Below are 26,092 nucleotides of genomic sequence, written 5' to 3' on the forward strand. Positions count from 1 at the left end.
CCTGCCTGGAATCCTAGGCCCCTTTCCAAAGAGACCAAACTTAGCATGTGCGGGGCTGGACTTGAGCCGTCAGCATTTTTAAAAAGATGCTTGGTGATATGTAGGTTGAGAACCTGCTTTTTAAAATGTCCTGCCTCCTGCAGGTTTGAGGTTTACAAGGTGAGTCACACACAGTCCACCTAACTCTACAGGGATTCCCAGGTGACAGTCACATGCCTTTTCCCTCCACACATTGGCATTTAGTATTCTTTTCCCTTGGAGTGCCTTACCCTTTCTCCTTGCCTACCCAAATTCCTCTGTTTACGGTTTCTACTCAAGTTCTTTTTTTTTTTTTTGAGACAGTCTCAAGCTGTCGCCCTTGTAGAGTGCAATGGCATCACAGCTCACAGCAACCTCCAACTCTTGGGCTTAAGCAATTCTCTTGCCTCAGCCTCCCAAGTAGCTGGGACTCCAGGAGTCCACCACAATACCGAGCTATTTTTTGGTTGTAGTTTTCATTGTTGTTTGGCAGGCCTGGGCTGGATTCAAACTCGCCAGCCCCGCTGTATGTGGCTGGCGTCCTAACCGCTTGAGCTACAGGTGCAGAACCTCTAATCAATCAAGTTCTTGTTCTTGAGTCTAGAAACTCTTCTTTGACCAGCCTGGGGAAATGTGCCTTCTTATTTTGGATTTTGATATCACTGTTGCTTTATTTGCTTTGTATTAATTTATATTAATATGTGTTGAGAACTCTATCACATATGAGGTACTCTGGGAAGAAAGTAGACAATAAAAATTCATGGAATCTTGATTTTTATGCTCTTTGCTGGTGATGACATTTACCCCATATGATGACAGGGAATGATTAACCACTAAATAGGATAAGATTAAACCTGGCAGTTGTTGAACATGAATAGCCTTGACTGTGAACTATGGGAAGACAAACCATAGAAAATTGCTTCAATCCCATAGGATTGCTGGCAATTATTAAGACACTGAATATTCACCGTAAACAAATAAACATCCCCCCCAAACCTAAGATCAATTTTTTTTCTTTGTCTAGGCATGTAGGCTCACTCTTATAATCCTAGCACTTGGAGAGATCATGGTGGGAAGATTGCTTGAGGAGTTTGAGACTAGGCTGAACAAGAGTAAGACCATTCTCTACAGAAAATAGAAAAACTTATCTGGGTGTGTTGGTAAAGGGCCTGTATTCCCAGCTACTTTGGGAGCTGAGGCAGGAGGATCTCTTGAGCCAAGAAGTTTGAGGTTACAATGAGTTATGATGATACCATTGCACTCTAACTGGGGTAACACAGTGAAACTTAATCAAAAAAATTATTTCGCCTTTTAGATAACACAATAATCAGCAATCAAAATTTTCCCATTGTAGGCTTTGTTAGTACAAAAAGAAATATAAAATTAGTACTTGCTTTGGCAGCACATCAGATGTATACCTTGGCATACTATTCAGCCATAAGAAAAGATGGAGACTTTACAACTTTTATGTTTGCCTGGATGGAGTTGAAACACATTCTTCTTAGTAAAGTATCCCAAGAACAGAAAAAAAAAATCCAAAAATGTACTCAATACTAATATGAAGCCAATATAGAGACAACTACACGCCCACGTGAGTGATGAAACACAAATATAGTCTAGCAAGGTGTAGGGCAGAGGAGAGGTGTGGGGAGGAGGAACGAGGGAGGGCAATTGGTGGGATCTCACCAAGATACACAATGTGAGAATGTTCAGCATGACCTCTGGTGTGAAGGGCTCAACTACAACTTGAACTTTATCTTAGAATCGAAAACATTGTAACCAAAAAATTGGTACCCTTGTATTTATTTGAAATTTTAAAAAATCATTAAAAAAAAAGAAAGAAAAAAATGAGGCTGGGCGTGGTGGCTCATGCCTGTAATCCTAGCACACTGGGAGGCCAAGGTGGGTGAATTGTTTGAGACTAGACTGAGCCAGAGAGAGATCTCATCTCTAAAAATAGTCGGGTGTTGTGGCAGGCACCTGTAGTCCCAGCTACTTGAGAGGCTGAGGCAAGAGAATCGCTTAAGCCTAAGAGTTTGAGGTTACTGTGAGCTGTGACCCCATGGGGGCACTCTACTAAGGGTGACAAAGTGAGACTCTGTCATAAATAAATAAATAAAAATAAAAGAAATATAAAATTACTATTCAAAGGAGAAAACCAAAACTTCTTCTTTTGCCGTTTTTTTTAGAGACAGAGTCTCACTCTATGGCCCTCGGTAGAGTGTCGTGGCATCACACAGCTCACAGCAACCTCCAACTCCTGGGCTTAGACGATTCTCTTGCCTCAGCCTCCCGAGCAGTTGGGACTACAGGCTCCTGCTGCAACGCCCAGCTATTTTTTTGTTGCAGTTTGGCCGGGGCCGGGTGTGAACCCGCCACCCTCAGTATATGGGGCCGGCGCCTTACCCACTGAGCCACAAGTACTGCCCGAAAATTAAAAATTCTTACAGGTGTAGAGAGGATTGACAAGATGTCCTTGTTAGGATTTTCCACTTATCTCCAATGCAGAGTTATGGTTGACTGTCTTCCTTCTTGGGTGGGATTTATCTGGGGTAGTCTTTGGGTAGCATCTTAACCTTTGGGTTTACCTGCTCAGTGGATAATGGCTTTTTTTCCCTCTGTTGCAGATGATGGGAGGCAAGGGCCTTAAACAGGCCACTGAAATTGCTATCTTAAATGCCAACTACATGGCCAAGCGATTAGAAAAGCACTACAGAGTCCTTTTCAGGGGTGCAAGAGGCAAGTATCCAACTTCCATCTCCATCTTGATTTTATTCTAGGCCGGTTTTCTGGCATGGGTGGAAGACTTCATTTTTGAGCACATTTCCAGAGAAAAATGTAGAGTTCTTGGTTGTAACTTCAATTTAGTTAACAGTGTAGGGGCATCACTATGTGCAGGCCCATCCTAGGTACCTATCTACACAGCCCCAGTCATGCCCCCAAGAGATGTGTACACAAATGCCACAGGCATGCCCTGAAAGTGAGAAATTCAGACCTGGCAGAGGCTGGGTGGAGACGCTGAGAGCCTTCTTGGGAGCCATTTGAGATGGGTCTGGAAGGAAGAGTAGAAAGAGAGCCTGAGTGAACAGACACTTAGGAGCCAGAGAAAGAGGGGCTGCCTGCATGGCTGGGGTCCTGCGGGACAGGCAAGGAAAGGAAGCAAGACAGGGGCAAGCTGGAAGTCAGCTCGGGGCCCAAAGGTACTGATGGCTCTGGGCTTTACCCTTGTGCCACACTATAGCCATAAAAGATTTTTGAGCCAGGGAATGACAGGATTCATTGAGACAGTAGCATGGGATGAACATGCTCTTAGAAGTAGCATCAATTGACCTTAGTTACTCATGAGTTCAGTGTGAGGAGAAATCTTATTAATAGGTAAGTGTCTTAGGCTTACAATGGAGGGGATGATAGGTGCGGGAACAGTCACCCTGGATGTGACGGGAGGCATTGGAACAAAAAGCCAGTCTTCAGTGTGGCCTCCTCACTGGTGGGGCTGTGGAAATTAAAGGATATCGAAACATTTGGCTCTGGGCACAGAAACTAAGAGCTGAGTCTTTGATGTGGTGAGGCTCACGGAGGAGTATTAAAAACAAAAGCAAAGCATGCCAAGCAGTTGGCTCGTAAGGGATGGGCAGAAGAAGGGGTACCTGGCAAGGGGGCCCTGCCATGCCCAAAGCAGTCAGCTGTAGGTCAAAATGCCTCTCTCTCAAAATCCCTGCTTACCCTTCCTTGTAGGTAGTCCTTCCCTGTAGGACTACCCCCTCCCTGAATCCCCCCTCTCCTGGTGAAGTTAGATATCCCTCCTCTTGGCTCCCCTGTGCCTCTTTGAAGCCCCCAGGAGGCTCCCATTCATTTCCCAGCGCACATAACCCCCCTAGAGTATTGCATAATGTGGAGGGACAGACTGTAATGAGCGAGCAGCTGGTTTCATTATTGTTTTAATTATTAATTTAATTATTAAATTTTTATATTTAATTGTATTATTTAATAAAATAAGAATAATTTTTTAGACAGAAACTTACTCTGTCACCCTGGGTATAGTGCCATGGCACCACAGCTGACAGCAATTTCTTTTTTTTTTTTTTTTTCGGCCGGGGCTGGGTTTGAACCCACCACCTCCGGCATATGGGACCGGCGCCCTACCCCTTGAGCCACAGGCACCGCCCAAGCTGACAGCAATTTCAAACTTTTGGGTTCAAGCAATCCTCCTGCCTCAGCCTCCCTAGTAGCTGGGACTGCAAGCACCTGCCACAATGCCTAGCTAGTTTTTTTATTTTTAATAGAGACAGGGGTCTCACTCTTGCTCAGGTTGGTCTCCATCTCCTGAGCTCAGGTGATCCACCTACCTCAGCCTCCCAGTGTGTTGGGATTACAGGCATGAGCCACTGTGCCTGACCTTAATTATTTTACTTATTCATTTATACTTTTCCAGCTTTACTAAGGTATGATTAACAAATCTGAATTTACAACACGAGTCTCAAAAAGAACTTTTATCTTTAACTCCTGGGAGCCTTTGGTAAATTTGAAAGTAGTTTGGGCAAAATGGTGGGGCAGATGCCAGATAGAAATGGGTTGGGAGATGGATGGAGATTGTGATGGATTAGTGGGAAACATTCATGGTTAGGGTAAGTTTGGTAGTGAAAGGGGTGGGGGCGGCTTCAGTAAGATGCAAGTGGGTTTTCTTATTAACTATGAAAATAGGATTTAAGCTGCTAGAGGAAAGGCTGGGACTACAAACAAGGTAGACATTTTGAGCATTGTCTCTGGGCCCAGAATGAGAGCAGGGAAGAGACCCAGCAGCTTGGAGCAGAGGGAAAGACAGCAGCCAGTGCACCTCCATCTGGAGCAACAGTGACAATGCGTCTCTTGCTGTTGGTTTGTCTGGCCCAGCCAGAGTGTACGTTTACATCTGTGATTTTTAATTAATTAATTAATTTATTTTTTTGTAGAGACAGAGTTTCACTTTATAGCCCTCGGTAGAGTGTGGTGGTATCACACAGCTCACAGCAACCGCCAACTCCTGGGCTTAAGCCATTCTCTTGCCTCAGCCTCCCAGGTAGCTGGGACTACAGGCGCCCGCCACAGTGCCCGGCTATTTTTTTGTTGCAGTTCGGCCGGGGCCGGGTTTGAACCCGCCACCCTCGGTATATGGGGCCAGCGCCTTACCGACTGAGCCACAGGTGCCGCCCCATCTGTGATTTTTAATTTAAAGGCTAGTCTTGGCTTATAAATATGTATCTACAGGGGTGGTTCCACAGTTTGAAAATAGAATAACTCTGGTTAGGAATGCTCCCCAGAGACTAGAAAAGAAAGTTGTGTGCAATGAAATGCATCTGAAGTGGGTATTAAACAATCTACAAGAGCTACCAATTAATTCAAATACAGCTGGTGTGCTGTGAAACGGATCCTGCTTGTGTATTGACTTTAAGGATTAGCTTCAGGGCGGCCCCTGTGGCTCAAGGAGTAGGGCGCCGGTCCCATATGCCGGAGGTGGCCGGTTCATACCCAGCCCCGGCCAAAAACCACAAAAAAAAAAAAAAAAAAAAAAAAAAAAGGATTAGCTTCAATATTTATTTTGTCTGATTATATAAGTAATGTATATATTCTCAGGATGGAAATTTTGAAAACTAAAGAAGCATTAAGAAAGAAGACAGGCCAGCACAGTAGCTCACACCTGTAATTCCAGTGCTCTGGGAGCCCAAGGTGGGTGGATTGCCTGAGCTCAGGAGTTTGAGACCCTACCTCTAAAAGTAGCCAGGCGCGTTGTGGCAGGTGCCTGTAGTCCCAGCTACTTGAGAGGCTGAGGCAAGAGGATTGCTTGTGCCCAATAGTTTGAGGTTGCTGTGAGCTATGATACCACAGCGCCCTACTGAAGGCAACAAAATGAGACGAAGTCTCAAAAGAAAACTTAAATGACCCCTGGTTCCATCAATTAGACACAGCTACTATCAATAAGGAATACAGACTCTGGTATTCTTTCTCATCTTTCTTTTAAGCAATTGAGACCATATTACAAATAAGTGTTTTTAAAAATTATTTATTTATTTTTTGAGACTGGGTCTTACTGTGTTGCCCAGTCTAGAGTGCACTGGCGGCATCATAGATCAAGCTAATTCAAACTCCCCAGATTCAAGCGATCCTCCTGTCTTGGCCTCCTATGTAGCTGGAACTGTAGGCACTCATCACCACACAAAGCTAATTTTTCTATTTTCTTGTAGAAATGGGATCTCACTCTTGCTCATGATGGTTTCAAACTCCTGGCCTCAAACAATCCTCTGCCTCAGCCTCTGAATGTGCTAGGATTACTGTGTGAGCTCCTATGCCCAGAACAACAATGAATATGATTTAAATTGGGTGTGGGTATAGTGGAGTCTCACAAGAGAGGGACAAGTACCTATTATGTTCTTAGCACATAAGTGACAGATTTGCTTTGCAGAGACTCTCCCAGTCCTGAGGGATTTGCAGCACAAAAAGATGCATGTGATTTCCATTTGCTTTGACATATAACCCCAGAATTACATAATGAGTAATACTTCTTATTCCAAGCAGAAATAGATTGGTCATTACAGACTTTATTACCCAATCCCTATAACATGTTTGATCTGGTAAACATATTACAAAATTTGAGACTTAGTATTTTAGGGCCTAAAAAAGTATTACTACTATATCTTCAGAGGGCTCAAAATAGAAATGTTCTTAATAAACACATTGTATTCTAAAATGTCTAATGGCAATATAAGAAGAATATTTTTCATCTTAATTATATTTACCAGCTCTAAATAAGACTTTGGAGTTATGGATGAGTAGGAGGCATCCGTTTTAATGAACTCTAGGACTGCCTTTATGAACCATTTCTTCTGAGAGATTTAAGTACCAACCAAACTGTTGAGCCTTTTGAGAAGTACAGAAGTGACAGGCAAGGACTAGGAGTGGGGAGTAGCAGTAGTGTAGAGTCTCCAGTCATGTGTTACATAGGATGTTTCCATCAAAGATGGGCCACGAAGAGAATCACGTAAGCCCAAGAGCTGGAGGTTGTTGTGAGCCGTGTGACGCCACGGCACTCTACTGAGGGCAGTAAAGTGAGACTCTGTCTCTACAAAAAAAAAAAAAAAAAGATGGGCCACGTATGCCACTGTGGTCTTATAAGATTATAATGGAGCATGGCTCAGTAATCCCTGCTTCTCTGGAGGAAGAGGTGGGTGGATTGCTTTAGCTCCGGAGTTCAAGACTAGCCCAGGAAAAGTAGAGAGATTCCTTGTCTTAAAATAAATAAATATATAAATAAATAAGTAAATAGTAGATTATAATGGAGCTGAAAAAATTCCTATTGCCTAGTGATGTATTCCTTATAAAAATCACAGTGTAGCTTGTTACTCACTATGTTCGTGGTGATGCTGGTGTTAACAAACATACTGCACTGCTAGTTTTACAAAAGTAGAGCAGGCTCGGCACCTGTGGGTCAAGCAGCTAAGGCGCCAGCCACATACACCTGAGCTGGTGGGTTCAAATCCAGCCCAGGCCCGCCAAACAACAATGACAGCCAGAACCAAAAAATAGCCGGGCGTTGTGGCAGGCGCCTGTAGTCCCAGCTACTTGGGAGGCTGAGGCAGGAGAATGGCTTGAGGCCAGGAGTTAGAGGTTGCTGTGAGCTGTGATGCCATAGCACTCTACCTAGAGTGACAGTTTGAGGCTTTGTCTCAAAAAATAAAATAAAATAAAAGTAGAGCACATACAACTATGTATGGTGCATCATACTTGATAATGATGACAAGTGATTGTTACTGGCTTATGTATGTACTATACTATTTGTTCTTAGATACAGGGTGGCCATAAAGTTCGCCTGCAATTTAAATGGTTACAAAAATTGCACATGAACTTTATGGCCACCCTGTACAATATATATAAACTATTATAAATGTATATATATATTTAAAGCTTAAAAAATGTTAAAGTTTAAAAATTAAAAAAGTATAGTAAGCTAAGACTAATCTATTTATTTATTTGAGACAGAGTCTATGTCACCCTCGGTAGAATGCTGTGGCATCACAACTCACAGCAACCTCAAACTCTGGAGCTCTAGTGATTCTCTTGCCTTAGCCTCCCAAGTAGCTGGGAATACAGGCACCTGCCACAATGCCTGGCTATTTTTTGTTTATAGTTGTCATTGTTGTTTGGCGGTCCCAGGCTGGATTTGGATCTGCCAGCTCTGGTGTATGTGGCTGGCACCCTAGCCACTGAGCTACAGGTGCCGAGCCCTAAGACTCATTTATTATTGAAGAAAGAAGCCTTTTAAAAGTTTACTGCCACCTAAGTGTTTTTAAAGTCTCCAGCAATATACAATAAAGTCCCAGAGTGCTTCCCATTCACTCACTATTCACTACTCACTCACTGACTCAGCTGGGGCAACTTCTAGTCCTGTAAGCTCCCTTCCTGGTGAGTGCCCTATGCAAGTGTACATTGTTTTCATTTTTTATGTCATATTGTTACTTTACTTTTTCTTTTTTTTTGAGACGGAGTCTCACTATGTTGCATTCAGTAGAGTGCTGTGGTGTCACAGCTCACAGCAACCTTAAAATCTTGGGCTTAAGTGATTCTCTTGCCTCAGCCTCTCAGATAGGTGGGACTACAGGTGCCCACCACAACACCTGGCTATTTTTTTTGTTGCAGTTGTCGTTGTTTAGCTGGCCTGGGCCGTGTTCGAACCCACCAGCCTTGGTGCATGTGGCCAGCACCATAACCACTGTGCTACTGGTGCTGAGCCTACTTTACTTTTTCTGACATAGATACACAAATATTTAGCATGGTGTTAGAATTGCCTACTCTAATACAGTAATTTACTATATGGGTTTGTAGCCTTAGTGTGGTAGGCCATGCTATCTTGGTTGTGTAAGTGCATTCTATGATGTTCACACAGTAACGAAACCACCTAATGGCGTATTTCTCAGTGACGCATGACTGTATTTATTCTGGTGAGATGAGGAAAGAAAGGAATTACCTTGGGTAAGATGATACATTTTTAAAAGAACTTACAAAATTCATAGGTTGTCTACTCTTGTGGAAGACTGAGTTCACTGTGTGATCTGAACAGAGTTCCCTTCAGTAGGGGTATACAACTTTGTTAGTATCCTAGTTTGTTTTGTTTTATTTTGTTTTTGACAGAGTCTAGCTCTGTTGCCCAGGGTAGAGTGCACCAACACAATTATAGTTCACTGTTACCTGGTACTCCTGGGCTCAGGGATCCTCCCACCTCAGCCTCCCAAGTAGCTAGGACTATTCTTGGCTATTTTTTTTTTTTTTTTGTAGAAAAAGAATCTTGCTATGTTGCCCAGGCTGGTCTGAGACTTCTGGCCTCAAGCAATTCTCCTGCCTTAGCCTCCCAAAGTGCTCAGATTACATATGTGAACCATCAAGCCTGGCCTCAATGTTTTAGTTACATTTTAATTTCTTAAATGCATATCCATCTTTTTTTTTTTTTTTTTTTGAGACAGAGTCTCACTCTGTCACCCTGAATAGAGTGTCATGGCATCATAGCTCACAACAACCTCAACCTCAAACTCTTGGGCTCAAGTGATTCTCTTGCCTCAGCCTCCTGAGTAGCTGAGGCTACAGGGACCCAACACAACGCCCGGCTATTTTTTAGAGTCAGCATCTCACACCTGCTCAGGCTGTTCTCATACTCCTGAGCTCAAGCAATACACCCTCCTTGACCTCCCAGAGTGCTAGGATTATAGGCACGAGCCAACACACCTGGCCCATCAAAAAAAGACTTTTATCTTTTTTTTTTTTTATTGCCACAGAGTCTCACTTCGTGGCCCTTGGTAGAGTGCCTTGGCATCAGAACTCACAGCAACCTCCAACTCGGGCTGAAGCGATTCTCTTGCCTCAGCCTCCCAAGTAGCTGGGACTACAGGTGCCTGCCACAAAGTCTGGCTTTTTTTTTTTTTTTTTGGTAGAGACGGGGTCTCATTCTGGTTCAGGTTGGTGTCGAACCTCTAGCTCAGGGCAATCCACCCCCCTCGGCCTCCCAGAATGCTAGGATTACAGGTGTGAGCCACCTTTTTTTTTTTTTTTTCTTTTCGTGAGCCACCTTTTATGAGGTGTGAGTCTCATAAATTTCCCCTGAGCCCCATGCCCAGCCTTAAAAAAAAGACTTTTATCAACAACAAAAAAACATAGAGAAAATAAATAAATAAAAAAAAACAGAGAAAGATAATGAAATTCCACTACAGTTTCCATTTGAATGCAGTAGAGTATGGATTTAGAAAATAACGTCTCCCAGTTTGAGCAAGAGTGAGACCTCATCTCTTAAAAATAGCCAGGCGTTGTGGCCAGCACCTGTAGATCCAGCTACTTGGGAGGCTGAGGCCAGAGGATTTCTTGAGCCCAAGAGTTTGAGGTTGCTGTGAGCTATGATGACACGGCACTCTACCTAGGGTGAAAAAGTGAGACTATTTCTCAAATTAAAAAGAAAAGAAAAGAACATCTGAACCTCATTTAGAAAACGGTGCTCTTCCCAAGCACCGCAGCTGTGGCGGGGCCTCTGCAGATGAAGTCTTGGTATTAGTGGTTCTGTGTTGGGATTAGCTTGAGGGCGCCTTTCAGCTATTACTGAACCTCTGCATGGAAGACAAGCTCTTGTCCTATCAGCAAGGACAAGAGGTAGTGTGTCCTAGCTAGCGTGTCCTCCTATTGTGTCCCTTCTTTCTTCCTCTTGTGCTGAGTGTCCTTCAGAGCCATGAGCTTTCATTAGTCTCTCATCATTGTCACAGTGTCCAAGTTGGCTACCAGAAGCTCAGAGAAGAAAGTGCAAAGGTTGAGGCTATATTCCCCACGTGGGATGGCATAGTAGGGCTTGTAAGAATCCTGAAGTTAATAGTTGTAAGGACTTATATTCTCATAAATTTCCCCTGAGCATTCCACTTGTTATTCCTTTTCAGTACTTTTTTCTGAGTTTAGTTACCCATGAAAGAACTTTCTACTTTTCACACTCCTTATTAATTTATTCTCCATGATTGTTAGCATGTTTTAAAAATATGTAGTTTCAGTCCAGACCTGCTGGCTCACACCTGTAATCCTAGCACTTTGGGACAGGCCAAGGTGAGGAGGATCACTTGAGTTCAGGAGTTTAGGATCAGTCTAAGCAAGAGAGAGACTCTGTCTCTAATAAAAATAAAAAAAATTAGCTAGGTGTGGTAGTGTAATCCCAGCTATTCAGGAGACTGAGGCAGGAAAATCTCTTGAGCCCAAAAGTTTGAGGTTGCAGTGAGCCATGATGATGGGATCGCATTCTGGCTCAGGCAACAGACCAAGCCCCTGTCTTAAAAAATGAAATAAAATTTAAAATATGAAGATTCAGTATATTTAAAGTTTCAGGGTCTCCTACTTTTATTTTCAAACAAAACAGTTCTTTCATATTTATTCTTTCTGTAAGAAACACAGCAGTTCACAGACTATCTTCGGGGCCAGTTTTGACTGGAATGATTCCTCACAGGCTTGAGAAGTTGTGTCCCTTCTGGGTGTGTGCAAGGGGATTCCTTTTCCTGAGAGTCAGGAAAGTGGGGAGGAGTACACCAGTCTCATGAATAGACTGTTTTGCTCAAAGGAAATTCATTAGTAGGTACACCATGGAACTTGGGAAACTCCCAGGAGGAATATTGTTCTGTTTATCAATATGCTGATTTTCTGGTTTATTCCTGATGATGGGTGGGTAACTCATCCTGGGGAGATGCTGGCTGTACACGGAGAGTACAGGCTGAAAATACAAAACTAATCTGAAAATACAAAACTTTTGAGCACCAATATGGCTATCAAAGGAAAAGTTCATTGGATTATTTTCAATTTAGGGGTGCTCAATCGGTAAGTATAATGCAGATATTCCAAAATATGAACAATATCTGGAAACACTTCTGGTCCCAAGCTTTTTGGATAAAGGGTCTGGAATGGTGGAACGAAGTGAACTGACACACAGACTTTGGACTCCTTAGCTCCTTCCTACTTATGGGATACTATTTGACTATGCCTATTTCTAATCCCCAGTTTGCAGCCTAAAACTCAAATCTCAAAAGGTCCTTTAGAGAATCTCATAAAATTCTGTATGTGTGGTATGTTTAATAGGTTTACATATTTACAGAAGAAACAGTTATTTAATGTTGAGGGTAAAGTTCCTGAAAAGCGTCAATGAATCTTAAGCTCTAGAAATATTTTGTATAAAGGAATAAGGAACGTGATGACATGTTTACCTGTTGCAAGTAGATCTTAGGTTCTCGGAGTAGAAATAATCTCACCCCAGACACCTGGGGTGTCTTACCTCCCTATCAGCCCTAATCAGGCTCCCAGGTGGGTAGGGAGCTGTGTTGAAGAGCTTTATTTGTAATAATAGTAAAGCAGTCTTTCTTGCTTATGGCTTCTAGATCCTCATTTGATATGCATAAAAAGCTGAAATACTTATTCATTCTGGGGGGTAAAACAACAAGCTGATGCTAATCTTTAGCTGTACCAATTTTCCTGAACAGGTTATGTGGCTCATGAATTTATTTTGGATACAAGACCCTTCAAAAAGTCTGCAAATATAGAGGCTGTGGATGTGGCCAAGAGGCTCCAGGATTATGGTAAGTGGCCTTGTAGTGAGTGACTTTTGCCATTCAGGCAGTGGCTGTGGGCCACTTCGTTAAAGACAGAAGTGCGGGCACCACAGTAAACTGATCTATGGGGTAAATGAGGAGTCTAGGTTTCTTGGCAACCTTCAAATAGAGAAAAAACTTTAAGAATGCACTGTGAAGGCAGTAGATGATCTAATACAACATGGGGCAGGTAGGGGAATGAGGGAGTGGAGAGAGGGGAGGAGGGAGGGGAATGAGGAGTCATGGTGTATGGCACATCTCTTGGGGGCAGGACACAATTATAAGAGGGACTTTACCTAACAGATGCAATCAGTGTAACCTAACTCTTTGTACCCTCGATAAATCCCAAACAATTAAAAAAAAAAAAAAAAGACTGCACTGGTCCTGCCCTTTGAAAGATATTAAAATACCCATCTTGAATCCATCAGTAGCCAAGAAAAGACATCTTGATGTTTAAAATTTTAAATTAAAAAAAAAATTTCTGTTCTTTGCCTGTGTTTCTGGTAAATTCTTACTCCTGTCCCACTCCTGGTAATCAGAAAGGTCTATGAAAGGGTAAGCTGGTGTAAAGGGGAATGGAGTGGAGCAAGTAACCTACAGAAGGGTTTGAGATGAACAGCATTGGAATTTTACACCCCCCTTGCTCAGGGCATATCTGTTTCAGCTACTTCTAGGAAAGAAGAAATGGGTGTGTGTTGTTTACACACACACGCACACAGGGCAACTTTCTTTGAAGCATTTTTTTTTTTTTTTTTTTTTTTTGCAGTTTTTGGTCGGGGCTGGGTATGAACCTGCCACCTCTGGCATATGGGGCTGGCGCCTTACTCCTTTGAGCCACAGGCACCGCCCCACTTTGAAGCATTTTGAAATATATGAATCCTTTATGTATTAGTGGGTGTTCTTTTATTTATTTATTTTATTTGAGACAAAGTCTTTACTATGTTGTCCTCGGTAGAGTGCTGTGACATCGCAGCTCACAGCAACCTCAAACTCTTGGACTTAAGGGATTCTCTTGCCTCAGCCTCCCAAGTAGCTGGGACTACAGGTGCCTGCCACAAGGCCTGGCTATTTTTTGGTTGCAGTTATCATTGTTTGTTTAGAGGGCCCAGGCCGGGCTCGAACCCCCCAGCCTTAGTGTATGTGGCCGACATCCTACCCTATCCACTGAGCTATGGGCGCCGCCTGGGTGTTCTTTTAGTACAACTCTTATTAAAATACATTTTCCTAGTGAAATTATTAATAATATCAGGGAAGCTTCAACTCTCAGGAAGGCTAGTTGGGGAAAATGTTGTCTTCTGATGGGTGTGGAGTCCTATCTGAATTTTAACAGCTTATTATCAGAAGGAAAGAGAAAAAATTTACTTTTTCTTATTTTTTTTAGAGATAGAGTCTCATTTTGTCACCCTTGGTAGAGTGCTGTGGCATCACAGCTCACAGCAACCTCCAGCTCTTGGGCTTAGGCAATTCCCTTGCCTCAGCTTCCTGAGTAGCTGGGACTACAGGCGCCTGCTACAACGTCCAGCTATTTTTTTTGTTGCAGTTTGGCCGGGACTGGGTTTGAACCTGCCACCCTTGGCATATGGGGCCGGCGCCCTACTCACTGAGCCACAGGTGCCACCTATTTTACTTTTCATTATTATTATTATTATTACAATCAGCACATGACCCCACTGATGAGCTTCCCTCCACCCTATAATTTTACTTTAATCGTTTTTCTACTGCATCATAACGGGAGCCCCGCGTGTAAAACTTGCTCCTCTTTTGAATAAATGCTCTTATGTAGTTAAGCTGTTAATAAATGGGAAAGCCAGAGAAAGGTTTCATTCAAAGAAAAAAGTTAGCAATCACCTCCTGAAAATCTCCTTTTGGCAGCTCTTGTACCCTGATGGTAGAACTCTTTTCTTCTCAGTCAACCTACTGGCTAGTGACTGGGCATGGCTAATTCAGGATAAAACTTTCACTTTGTCCGGGACTGGCCAGGTAGTCCAGACACAGACTGCTGTGTTATCTTGCTCCCGAACAATTACCCTTAGGTGCCTGAGCATAAGGGAGAGAGAGAAACAGTCTTCTTAGAGACACCAGGCAGATGCCCTGCAAGCAGGAGAAGTGAAAGAGCCAGAGTGAGCGAGCCCGGGAGGGAATATCTGGCATGTTCCTTGACTCACCACTCCTGTGGCTATTTACACCACAGGTGTAGAGACTGCCAAGCACTGATCTTTCTTGTCTCCCGAGCTCTTGAGTTAAGGAGAGCCGAATCCCTTCCTCATGCCCTTATCACCAAGGTGTTATTATATTAGCAAGATGTTATATCACAGGTGTTTCTTATAGTTAGCGTGTTCTGAGCTTAACTCTCGCTTCTCCTTTCCATAAGCTATGTGGTCTGCTATACTTCTTGGATCACGCATCTGACTATAATAGCATTTGCAGGGAAGTTGAGGAGGGATTAAGAGAGAGGTGGTAATTCAGGTTACCACCCAGTATTTCCAAGTCATATTTGACCTCCTGACCTCAATGTTATTTTGATGTTAGATAGAATGATTTCCACACTTGTCCAAAGTCCAGAATCACCCAAGGGCCTGCCACATGGTAGGCCTTCCACATATATGGTTTAACAAATGAAGGACTGAATAAATAACTGAATTACAAAGCAATGAAGATAACAACACAGGTTCTGGGTCTTCACCACACCTACTGAATCTGAATTTTTAGAGAAAAGCACTAGTAATTTGTATATTTAACGATCACTCCCCACACCCCATGATTCTTAGACAAGTTTAGGGCATATTGCTTTGGGACAGAAGTTCCCAAGGTAATTATCAGCTGATTATTACCTGATTTTTTTTTTTTTTTAATACAAATGCATGCCATTGAGTTATACCTAGGGGATTTTTTTTTTAGACAGAGTCTCACTATGTTGTCTTGGGTAGAGTGCTGTGGCGTCACAGCTCACAGCAACCTCAAACTCTTGGGCTTAAGTGATTCTCTTGCCTCAGCCTCCCAAGTAGCTGGGACTACAGGCACCTGCCAGAACACCTGGCTATTTTTTTTGTGGTAGTTGCCATTGTTGTTTGGCAGGCCTGGGCTGGATATGAACTTGCTAGCTCTAGTATGTGGCTGGCACCCTAGCCACCTAGCTATAGGCGCGATTTTTAAGACTCACAGAATACTGAGCCCTTCCTTGGACTTTTAGATCATTGGCCAGAGGCAGGAATTTGTGTCTGAAATGATTTTTCAGATGATTACAGACATGGGAACCACTACAGCAGAGTATGTTGGACTGAATTTATTTATTTTTTATGTTTTTTGAGATAGTCTCAACTCAGTCACCCCAGGAGTGGTGTTATAGCTGACAGCAACCTCAAATTCCTGGACTCAAGTGATTCTTTGGCCTCAGCCACCTGAGTAGCTGGGACTTACAGGCACCTGCCACAATGCCTGGCTAGTTTTCCTATTTTTAGTGGAGGTGGGGTCTCACTCTCACTCAGGCTGGTCTGCAACTCCTCATCTCAAGAGATCCATCCACCTCGGCCTCCCAAAGTGCTAGGATTATAAGCATGAGCCACTGTGCCTAGCCAGGGACTAACTTGATTCACACAGGGAATTGAGGAGAGCCTAAATAGGAAATCAGCTTTTTTTTTTTTTAAATCCCTTTCTGCTTTGGGTGGCACAGATGTATGTATTTGTCAAAACTCATTAAATGGTACAATTAAGAGTTTTGCAGGCGGCGCCTGTGGCTCAAGGAGTAGGGTGCCGGTCCCATATGCCGGAGGTGGCGGGTTCAAACCCAGCCCCAGCCAAAAAAAAAAAAGAGTTTTGCATTTCACTGTAGATTTTATCATAAAAATATGTGAATAGATATTGAATTCAAGTGTACTGGTGACTGCAGTGTATTTTGAAATGCAAAAGAAAATAAGATGGATGGATGGATGTGTGGGAAAGCAAATAATAGCACTGAAGAATCAAGGTGGTAGATATGTGGGTGCTCAATTATCATCTTATCTGTATGTTTGAAAAAATTTTGGGGAGATATACCCTTAATGAATCCAGGTATGGCTCTAAGGCACCTCATGGAATGTCGATGCTCACTAGAATTTAGAAAACATTGCACTCTGGAGGCAAGCTTAGCTCATAGGTATATCAACCAGGGAGTTGTTTTTTATCTTTTAAAGGTTTCACAGAAAAAATGTAAGAAATGGCACAAAGTTGCTTTTGGCTTTTTGTCTAGGAAACCTCTCTCTTGAACACGTCTTCTTTTTCATTGTCATGTGAAAAATTTTAGATACACAAATACTTTGAGCCTGTTTTGACATGCTGACATACTTAAGTTTCTTCATCTCTATAATGGGGGCAAAACCATTTGCCCAGGGTTCTTCATGCTTGTTACTTCATTATTTAACTTTTCATAGGCTATAATATTTTCATTTCTCTCTCTCCCTCTTTTTTTATTTTGAGACAGAGTTTCACTATGTTGCCCTTGGTAGAGTGCCATGGCATCACAGCTCACAGCAACCTCAAACTCTTGGGCTTAAGCAATTCTCTTGCCTCAGCTTCCCAAGTAGCTGGGACTACAGGCATCCACCACAATGCCCAGCTATTTCATTTCTCTTAATTGCAAGTAATACATGATCACTACAGAATAATTCTAAAACACATTCATAATGAAATAAAAATTCCTTCATTTCTGGCCATAAGTTATGTTAACATAATAGTATTTCCTTCAAGGCATTGTCTCTCATAAAATATAAAAGAACTTTGTGTTTTATTTGTTTTTTTTACTAGAATTAGTTTTTATACTAATTTTATAAGATTACACTATTTTTTACAAAAATGGGATATTAGGCTCAGCTACTTGGGAGGCTGAGGCAAGAGAATTGCTTAAGCCCAAGAGTGTAAGGTTGCTGTGAGTTGTAACGCCATGGCACTCTACCAAGGGCCGCATAGTGAAACTCTGTCTCAAAAAAAAAAAAAATCCCCCAAGCCCCTAAATGGGATATTAATATATAAACTTGATATTTTGGAATGTTTACACAATTTAACAAATTTACATGTTTGAATGGTTACATATTTATCATAAAGGTTCTCTGTAAAATTTGCTTAATCAATTTCCCATTGTTGACTAGTAGGCTATTTCCTGGTTTTCTTCTAGAAACAATGCTGAACCAGCTGCCTGTAGTTCCAGCTACTTGGGAGGCTGAGGTGGAAGGATAGCTTGGGTCCAACAATTTGAGGCTGCAGTGAACTGTGATGACATCTGTGAGCAGCCACTGCACTCTGCCCTGGGCAGCCTAGTGCTGAGATGAATCCCCAGATATACTTGCAAGTGTGTCTGATGGTTTCCTTATAATAAGTTTTTTTTTAATTCCAGCTTGCTTGTTCATTCTTTGTTTGAAGTACTTTTCTTTTTTTGTTGTTGTTGATTTTCTTTCTTCTTTTTTTAGATGTTCTTCCTCTGGCGATGCTCTGTCCCCTTGCCTCCCCAGTAGCGGGGATTACAGACGCCCACCACAACGTCTGGCTATTTTTGATGTTAGTAGAGACGGGGTCTTACTCTGGCTCACTGCTGGTCATATAGGTCTCGAACCTCTGAGCTCAGGTAATCCACCCGCCTCGGCCTCCCACAGTGCTGGGACTACAGGCGTGAGCCACCACGCCCAGCCAGATTTTTTTTTTTTTTTTGCAGTTTTTGGCAGGGGCCAGGTTGGAACTTGCCACTTCCAGTATATGGGGCCAGCACCCTACTTCTTGAGCCACAGGTGCTGCCCAAACTTAGAATAATTTTTAAGAGGCGATGTGAACTTTTCTTCCAACTGGGGAGGTCTAAGTCAGTGAGGCATGTTCTCCTGTCTCCCTTTGCAGGATTTCATGCCCCTACCATGTCCTGGCCTGTGGCCGGGACCCTCATGATCGAGCCCACAGAGTCGGAGGACAAGGCGGAGCTGGACAGATTCTGTGATGCGATGATCAGCATCCGGCAGGAAATTGCTGACGTAGAGGAGGGCCGCATCGACCCCAGGGTCAACCCACTGAAGGTACAGAAACATCCCTTTGAGTAGAAAGTGGCATCTGAACATTCTCTTCTGAAGACGATATTCTTGCCAAGAATGAGAACATTCTTTCAGGCTGATGCAATGAAACAGCAGTTACTCAAGTATTATGTGGTTATGGAACCATCACCCCACATGCCACCCCGTGATTGCCGTAGGCGGGAGGGGAGGCTGAAGGACTGTCCAGTTGGAGAGTTCTTAACATTCTTTGTCTCTGATGCACCGTAGTGAGATTATAACATAAATAAAATTTATGTATTTGCCTCACAGACTCATTACAAATATAAGTTCCTGTACTGGAGCAGCTACTTCTGAGACCTGGATTGGTAAATGGCCTAGGTTTTATGCAGTGTTTCTGGCCCATGTTGGAGAAGAGTTTGATAAGCATTTTCCCACTTCTTTTGAAACATTCTGATTTTATGTCTGTCAGAGTCCTAAGTGTCTTGTTAGGTCTAGACATTAATCCAAGAATCATGAATGGAGAATACCATGAAGGCTGTGGTTGTGTCTTTATGGCTGCAGACCAGAGGACAAGTCTGATGTAGGCAGGGGCTGAGGTGGGTTCCAGAACTGCCCAGCTGAATGAAGTTAACATGCAGGGCCATGGCTAGAAGACAGGTACCTTGCTAGATGTGAGTTTCCCAGCACAATGGAGGAATACAGTATGATTATTTTGACTGTCTTTTATTTCTTTTCTCTCTGGAGACTTCTGATTCTTTCAGGAGTTTGGCTGTCCTTAACAATGGCAATAGTTGGCTCAGCGCCTGTGGCTCAGGCGGCTAAGGCGCCAGCCACATGTACCTGAGCTGGCGGGTTGGAATCCAGACCGGGCCTGCCAAACAACAATGACGGCTGCAACCACAAAAATAGCCGTTGTGGCACGCACCTGTAATCCCAGCTACTTGGGAGGCAGAGGCAGGAGAATCACTTGAGCCCAGGAGTTGGAGGTTGCTGTGAGCTGTGATGCCATGGCACTCTACCCAGGATGATAGCTTGAGGCTCTGTCTCAAAAAAAAAAAAAAAAAATGGCAATAGTCATCTCAAAGAGCATAATATGTCAAATTATGCTGTATGCTTTTTATTACTATGTGCAGAAATAGAATAAAAGCATAATACAAATAAATGGTAAACACCAAATTCAGGATAGTGGTTATCACTGGGGAGGGGATATACAGTCAGTTCCAACTATGTTGTTAAATGTTTTTTTATTTTAAAAGATGAGGCAAATATCACAAAATGCTAAGTTAACTTTACTGGGTGGCGGATGTGCTCCTTGCTGTAACTTTCTGATATTTGACATGTTTCACAATGTCCAATTTCCTATTCCCCATACTGAGACAAGATGACAGCTTCCTCTCCCTGAACCTCCATAAGAAGCTTGACGGTCGAGATGAATGCAGAAGACCTGTCGTTCTGACCTCTCTTCCCTCTGTGTGTTTCTCTCAGATGTCTCCACATTCCCTGATGTGTGTCACATCCTCCCACTGGGACCGGCCTTATTCCAGAGAGGTGGCGGCATTCCCACTTGTAAGTTCTCCTGAGAAGCTGAAAGGCCAACACGGATGGTGGTCACATGTGCAGGCTGTCTCCTTCCCTGAGGGGTACACACTCTTAGTCTCCCCATTATAGAAGCTGTATGTGGGACACCTTGTAAAATGGGGTTCATGAGAGGACCAGAGGGCAAAGGAATTGGCTTGCAGGGGTGAGGTCAGTGTCAGTGTATTGGCCTTTGGTCTGGGAGCCCAGAGGGAGCACAGTGTTCCCTACTGCTATGAAAAGAGAGATGGAGCCAAATGGAATCTCCTTTCCTTTCTAATTCTAATTGGAGGAGAAGGTGCTCTGCAGTTTGAATGGGGTATGGGGAAGTTTCAAAATGTACCACATTATAACCATCCCCTTGCCCTCTGCATTCCAATCACACTGGATTTCCTTCTGTTCTTCTAATATGCTATGTTCTTTCTTGTGTTTATTCATGCTGGATAGTGTGTATACATATAAGTACACATTAGTGGGTATGTGGGAGGGTAGGGAGTGTGTATACAAGTAGAGAATGCATATGTGTTTGTGTGTGCTCATGTGTATATGTATGTATAATTGACTATGTTATTCCAACAGAATATAAGCAGTTATACTGAATATAAAAAAAATGTACCACATTATGCTCTATGCTGGTTATTAACATGTGTACTAATAGTATACAAACATGTTGAGAATGGTAATTACCAAATTCAGGATAATGGTTATTACCAGCGAGAAGGGCAAGCAGTAAGACACACACACACATATTTATTTTTATTTTTTTAAAACTCCTTCTATTTTTTGCAGAGATGGGGTCTTTTACTCAGGCTGGTTTCCAACTCTGAAGCCTCAAGGGATCCTCCTATCTTGGCCTCCTAAAGTGCTAGGATTACAGGCGTGAGCCACGGTGCCTATCTTTAGAAAGTAACACAGGGTTGCCTTTTAGTTTCTCAGAGTACTTGTTGGACTAGCAGTGTCTTAGGCTGTGGGAATGTCTTCACCACTCCCTTTACCCCAAAAGAAACCACTCAGAATAACATTTCTATCTTTTGTTGTTTGCAGCCCTTTGTGAAACCAGAGAACAAATTCTGGCCAACCATTGCCCGGATTGATGACATATATGGAGATCAGCACCTGGTTTGTACCTGTCCACCCATGGAAGTGTATGAGTCCCCATTTTCTGAACAGAAGAGGGCCTCTTCTTACCCTCTATCCCTAAATTCAAAGGACTGATTTGATATCTTTCCTTGGAGGATTTGATAAGCAAGAAATATTTCATCTCCCACCCTGGGCTCAAGTAGGGGTTTTATATATTATGTATATCTTTGAATCTCTGTCAAGGTCAATGTAAATACCACTGGCATAACATGTGGAGGCTTCTTGTTGGGAGAGTGATTTGAGTCAGTCCTCTGCTTTCACGTGTACCACTTGCCTTCATTTGGAGCCATTTAGTATGTTGCATAGAAATTTTTAGGAACTCTGACTTTCAGTGTGGCAAATTTGCAGACATTATAGAGGCTATCCTGGAGACTCAATAGACACATTTTTGTTCCAAATAAGTCCTGTGGAGTATGCCGTCTATGGGAAATCCCTGGGCAAATGTTTACATTTTGTATACACTAAAGACTCTTTTCCGCCAACTAACTTGCCTAATCTGTAATAGCATTTTTGAGTGTTTTCTTCTTTTTCTGTATGTGGGTGTTTTTTATCTGCATTTATTAGTGTTCTAATAAATATATTTCAATTTGAAGAATGTCCTCCTCTTTCAATTTGAAGAATGTCCAGGACAGAAGGGTTCTTTCAGTTTTACCACCATCATACCCTAGATTCAGAGGGAACTCAAGGAGAACACCCAACCCAATAGCTATTGTTACATGTCTGAGCTATTGGGCTCAGACTGGCTAAAGAAACAGCTTGTGTGTCTTCGTCAGCAGTGAAGGCCACTTTGGCCCTTTTTGTGGGCAGATCACCTGAGTTCTTTTATGAGAACTGGGTCAGACTGCTTGTAACTGTACCCCAAATGTGGAAATGCAATCAGACTGCAGTTCATCTTTTCTCCTTAAGTCCAGGGGCTGTAAGCCAAGGAATGCTGCTCCTCTAGTCTTCCTGCTCTTCCTTCCTTTACACAGAGTCATCATCCTCATGTCCTCAGGATGGCTGTTGCATATTCAGGCATCACATACCCACTTTAGATAGGAAAAGGAATAAGAACAAAAGGCAGATTCCATCCAAGTCTGCTTTTGAAATGCTTTCCAAGAGGCTCTAACCAGTCATGTTTGCTTGCTTGTAGGTGGCCAGAATGGGTTCAGATTGCCACTCCTTGCTACAAAGGAGTATGGGGAAGCTTTATCTCTGGGTGTGCTACTGCCCCAAACAAAATTATGACTTTGTTAACTTTATTCTTTTTATTATAATAGATATGTTTTATTTATTTATTTGTTTATTTTTGAGACAGAGTCTCAAGCTGTTGCCCTTGGTAGAGTACCATGGCATTACAGCTCGCAGCAACCTCAAACTCTCGGGCTCAAGTGATTCTCTTGCCTCAGCCTCCCAAGTAGCTGGTACTACAGGCTCCTGCCACAGTGCCCGGCTATTTTTAGAGACGAGGTCTCCCTCTGTCTCAGGCTGGTCTGGAACCTTTGAGCTCAGGTGATCTGCCCACCTCGGCCTCCAAAAGTACTGGGATTACAAGGTGAGTCACCACGCCCGGCCTAAGAGACATGTATTTAAAGTAATACATCTGCAGATGAAATAATTCTTAAATTTTATGTTTAAGGTCTAACCACCTTCATAAAAGTACTTTGAGGACAGCTGAATCCACAGATTTCAACTATATGATTGCTTCTCTGCCCCTTCTTTGTTCTTTCTTGAATAACCTCTATCAGAGATATGGTTCAAGGTAGAATTTATCATTTTCATATTACTAAAAAATGGGGTTACAATGCTGCAGGATTCAATGAACTGGGGTGAATACCAGATGATACAGTATACGAGGATGAAGACATAAAAGACTTTGTTAACTTTAAAAGAGGGGAGAATGAGTTTCAGGCAGGCAATTGGCGCACGGGCCACAAATGACTTCACCTCAGAGTAGCAAAAGCTTCAGATGTCCTCACCTAACAGTTGTTGAACACTTGCTGTACCCTGGATTGCTCAGTTCCTTACATTACAGCTTTCTCAAATAAACATGGCTAGTGTCACTAGGCTCTACGTCAGTGATTGGACAGAAAGTCTGAGTGCTCTGCTGGATTCTGTGCAAGTGGCTCATTTATTCTCACACTTCATTTATTTACTTATTTTTGAGACAAGTCTCGCTTTATCACCCTTGATAGAGTGCTGTGGCATTGAAGCTCACAGCAACCTCAAACTCTTGCACTCAAGGGATTGATCCTCTTGCCTCAGCCTCCCAAGTAGCTGGGACTACAGGAGCATGCCACAATGCCCAGCTAGTATTCTCTTGCTTTAAAAGTTTGTAAAACAATTTACTTTAGTCTAACAAAGCAGAGGAAGTGCAGTTCAATTTTTATATAATAATTAAATGATACCTATTAAACACATATGTCTCAGGTATCAGGTACTATTCTAAGTGTTGAAATATATGATCTTGATCCTCACAACATTCCATTTGACACGTGGGGAAGGGTTCCCAGAAATGCCTAAGACTGCCAGCAGCTAAGAGGGAGAGGCAGAATTTGAACTCAGGCTGACTGGCTCCAGTGCTTGTGGGCCAAAACAGGATACGGCATTGCCATAGTAACTGCAAACTTGAAGACTCTGCCCTTCCTGCGCTGGAAGCTGTGCTCTCAATACAGGCTAGCCAGCAGGGCATGGAGCAGTCTGTTCTCAGGAAGGACAAGCATATGAAAATAAATAGTTGAGGTGAGCAGTTTTCTCTTCTGCTTTCTTTATCAAAGAGTTTGTAGTTGAGTGCCAATGTTTCCAGGGTGGATCATCCATTACTTGCTCCAGAATATATTAGAGGTAAATGCAGGTGATAAGGAGTTGAAGTGAGCCATTTGTCCTCACTATTAAATCACTAACACTTGTGTCAGGCTTTTTCACACCTCTGGGGCTGTCCTGTGCACTGTCCTCCCCCTGGATCATTCCCCAGCCACTCTTGCTTTGCTGGCTATTGGCCTTTCAGAGTCCATTCAGCACTTCCAAAAGGCCTTCCTCACGTCTCTGTGAAATAGGCTGTCTCTGTTATTTTCTATATTGGCACTCACTTTTCTCCTGTACTCTTAGGACAGTTTGAAATGATGTTTTTTTGTTTTTTTATTCCTGTGTGCTATTTTTGTCTCTCTGCCTCACTAGACTGAGTTCTCAGAAAACAGGGACCGTATCTCAACATTGTTAGCTTCCCAGTGCTGCACCAAGTCCTTCCATCTAGCATGTATTCAACAAGTAAAAAGAAATATCAATTGGAGAAAGAATGATTCCTGATCTTAAAGAGGCACACTAACATGGGAACCAGTATTTCCCATATCTGCTATTAAAGCTATGTGCAAAATGCCAGGCCTTGAAGACAAGGTCTCTGGATAGGCTTTGTGTAGAATGTGTCCCCAGTTAAAAAATGTTTTCTTTATTATGGCAAAGTATACATGTTATGGCAAAATGTTCATTGCATAAAATCTAGCTCTTTCACCATACTTGGGAGTACAATATAGTGGCATTAAATACCTTCGCAATGTTGTGCAGAATGTGACTTTTGAGCAGTGTTTTAAAGACGAGCAGTCTAAGGGAGATACATACGTCAGTCCTATGAATTGGGTTTCCCTTCTGTGTCCTCACAGCCCTGGGCTCTAGCCACGTCCATCTATGGTAGACCACAGGCCACCCTCAAAGCAATCCTTAGCTTGCAACACAGTATGATAAAGGGCAAGGGCTCCGCCCCAGTCCATGAAACTTATATGCCCTAGGAAACATCCGTAACCCTGGCTAACATCTGACCCAGGGCCCTGTGAATCACTAAAAATGCTAATATTTCAGCTTCTAAACTTATCTCTGATGGCTTCTTATACAAAGAAGTGGCACCTAAATCCTTAATCTGGATTACAGGCATCCATTTGTCATTGAAAGCCTGGTGCCCCACATTCAGACAAAGAATTGCCTCTCAGCTTTATTTGTACACAATTCAGGGAACTTTCCAGAACTACAGGCCTTTAAGAGACAAGGCTGGAATTAGCCAGGCTTTCATCTTATATGCAAACCATATCATTTTGAGAGAAAACTTTTTTTTTTTTTTTGGAGACAGTCTCACTTTATCGCCCTTAGTAGAGTGCTGTGCTGTCACAGCTCACAGCAACATCCAGCTCCTGGGCTTAGGCAATTCTCTCGTCTCATCCTCCTGAGTAGCTGAGATTATAACGCCCACCTATGTTTTTGTTGCAGTTTGGCCAGGGCCTGGTTTGAACCTGCCACCCTCAGTATACGGGACCGGCGCCCTATTCAATGAGCCATGGCGCTGCCCGAGAGAAAACTTTTTCCCTGGCATTGGCTGAGCTTCTTTCTACAGCTGGTCCCAGAAGGGCACTGGTGCTTGGGCCTCTCGCTCTGATCTGCTAGGCTCACTGCTTCTACCTGCAGGGGCAAAGGGGCACCCTCACCCCCACCAACTATGCAGTAAGAATGATGACGCAAGGGGACTACAGGCACCCGTCACAATGCCTGGCTATTTTTAGAGATGAGGTCTCACTCTGCTGACTCAGGCTGGTCTCAAACATGTGAGCTCAGGCAATCCACCTGCCTTGGCCTCCCAGAGTGCTAGGATTACAGGCATGAGCCACCGTACCCGGCCTTGTAATTTCTTCTGAATCCAAGAGGGGTCCTCAAACTATGGCCCGTGACCACATGAGACAGCGTGATTGTATTTGTTCCTGTTTTGTTTTTTTA

The 26,092-nt window shown here is 43.0% G+C and overlaps 1 protein-coding gene across 1 annotated transcript in view; it reads left to right on the forward strand.

The window, feature by feature from the left end:
• The window catches only part of GLDC (glycine decarboxylase), a 118,190-nt gene extending 96,254 nt beyond the window's left edge, over positions 1-21,936 (forward strand). Inside the window, exons 21-25 of the mRNA XM_053573195.1 lie at positions 2,646-2,757; positions 12,531-12,626; positions 18,495-18,667; positions 20,129-20,209; positions 21,263-21,936. Of these exons, the coding sequence (XP_053429170.1) occupies positions 2,646-2,757; positions 12,531-12,626; positions 18,495-18,667; positions 20,129-20,209; positions 21,263-21,433 (633 nt within the window). The 3' untranslated portion in view covers positions 21,434-21,936. The remainder of the gene's footprint in view (positions 1-2,645; positions 2,758-12,530; positions 12,627-18,494; positions 18,668-20,128; positions 20,210-21,262) is intronic.
• Positions 21,937-26,092: the final 4,156 nt, after the last annotated feature.

This window comes from Nycticebus coucang, chromosome 2 (genome assembly GCF_027406575.1).
Source record: "Nycticebus coucang isolate mNycCou1 chromosome 2, mNycCou1.pri, whole genome shotgun sequence".
Lineage (NCBI taxonomy): Eukaryota > Metazoa > Chordata > Mammalia > Primates > Lorisidae > Nycticebus > Nycticebus coucang.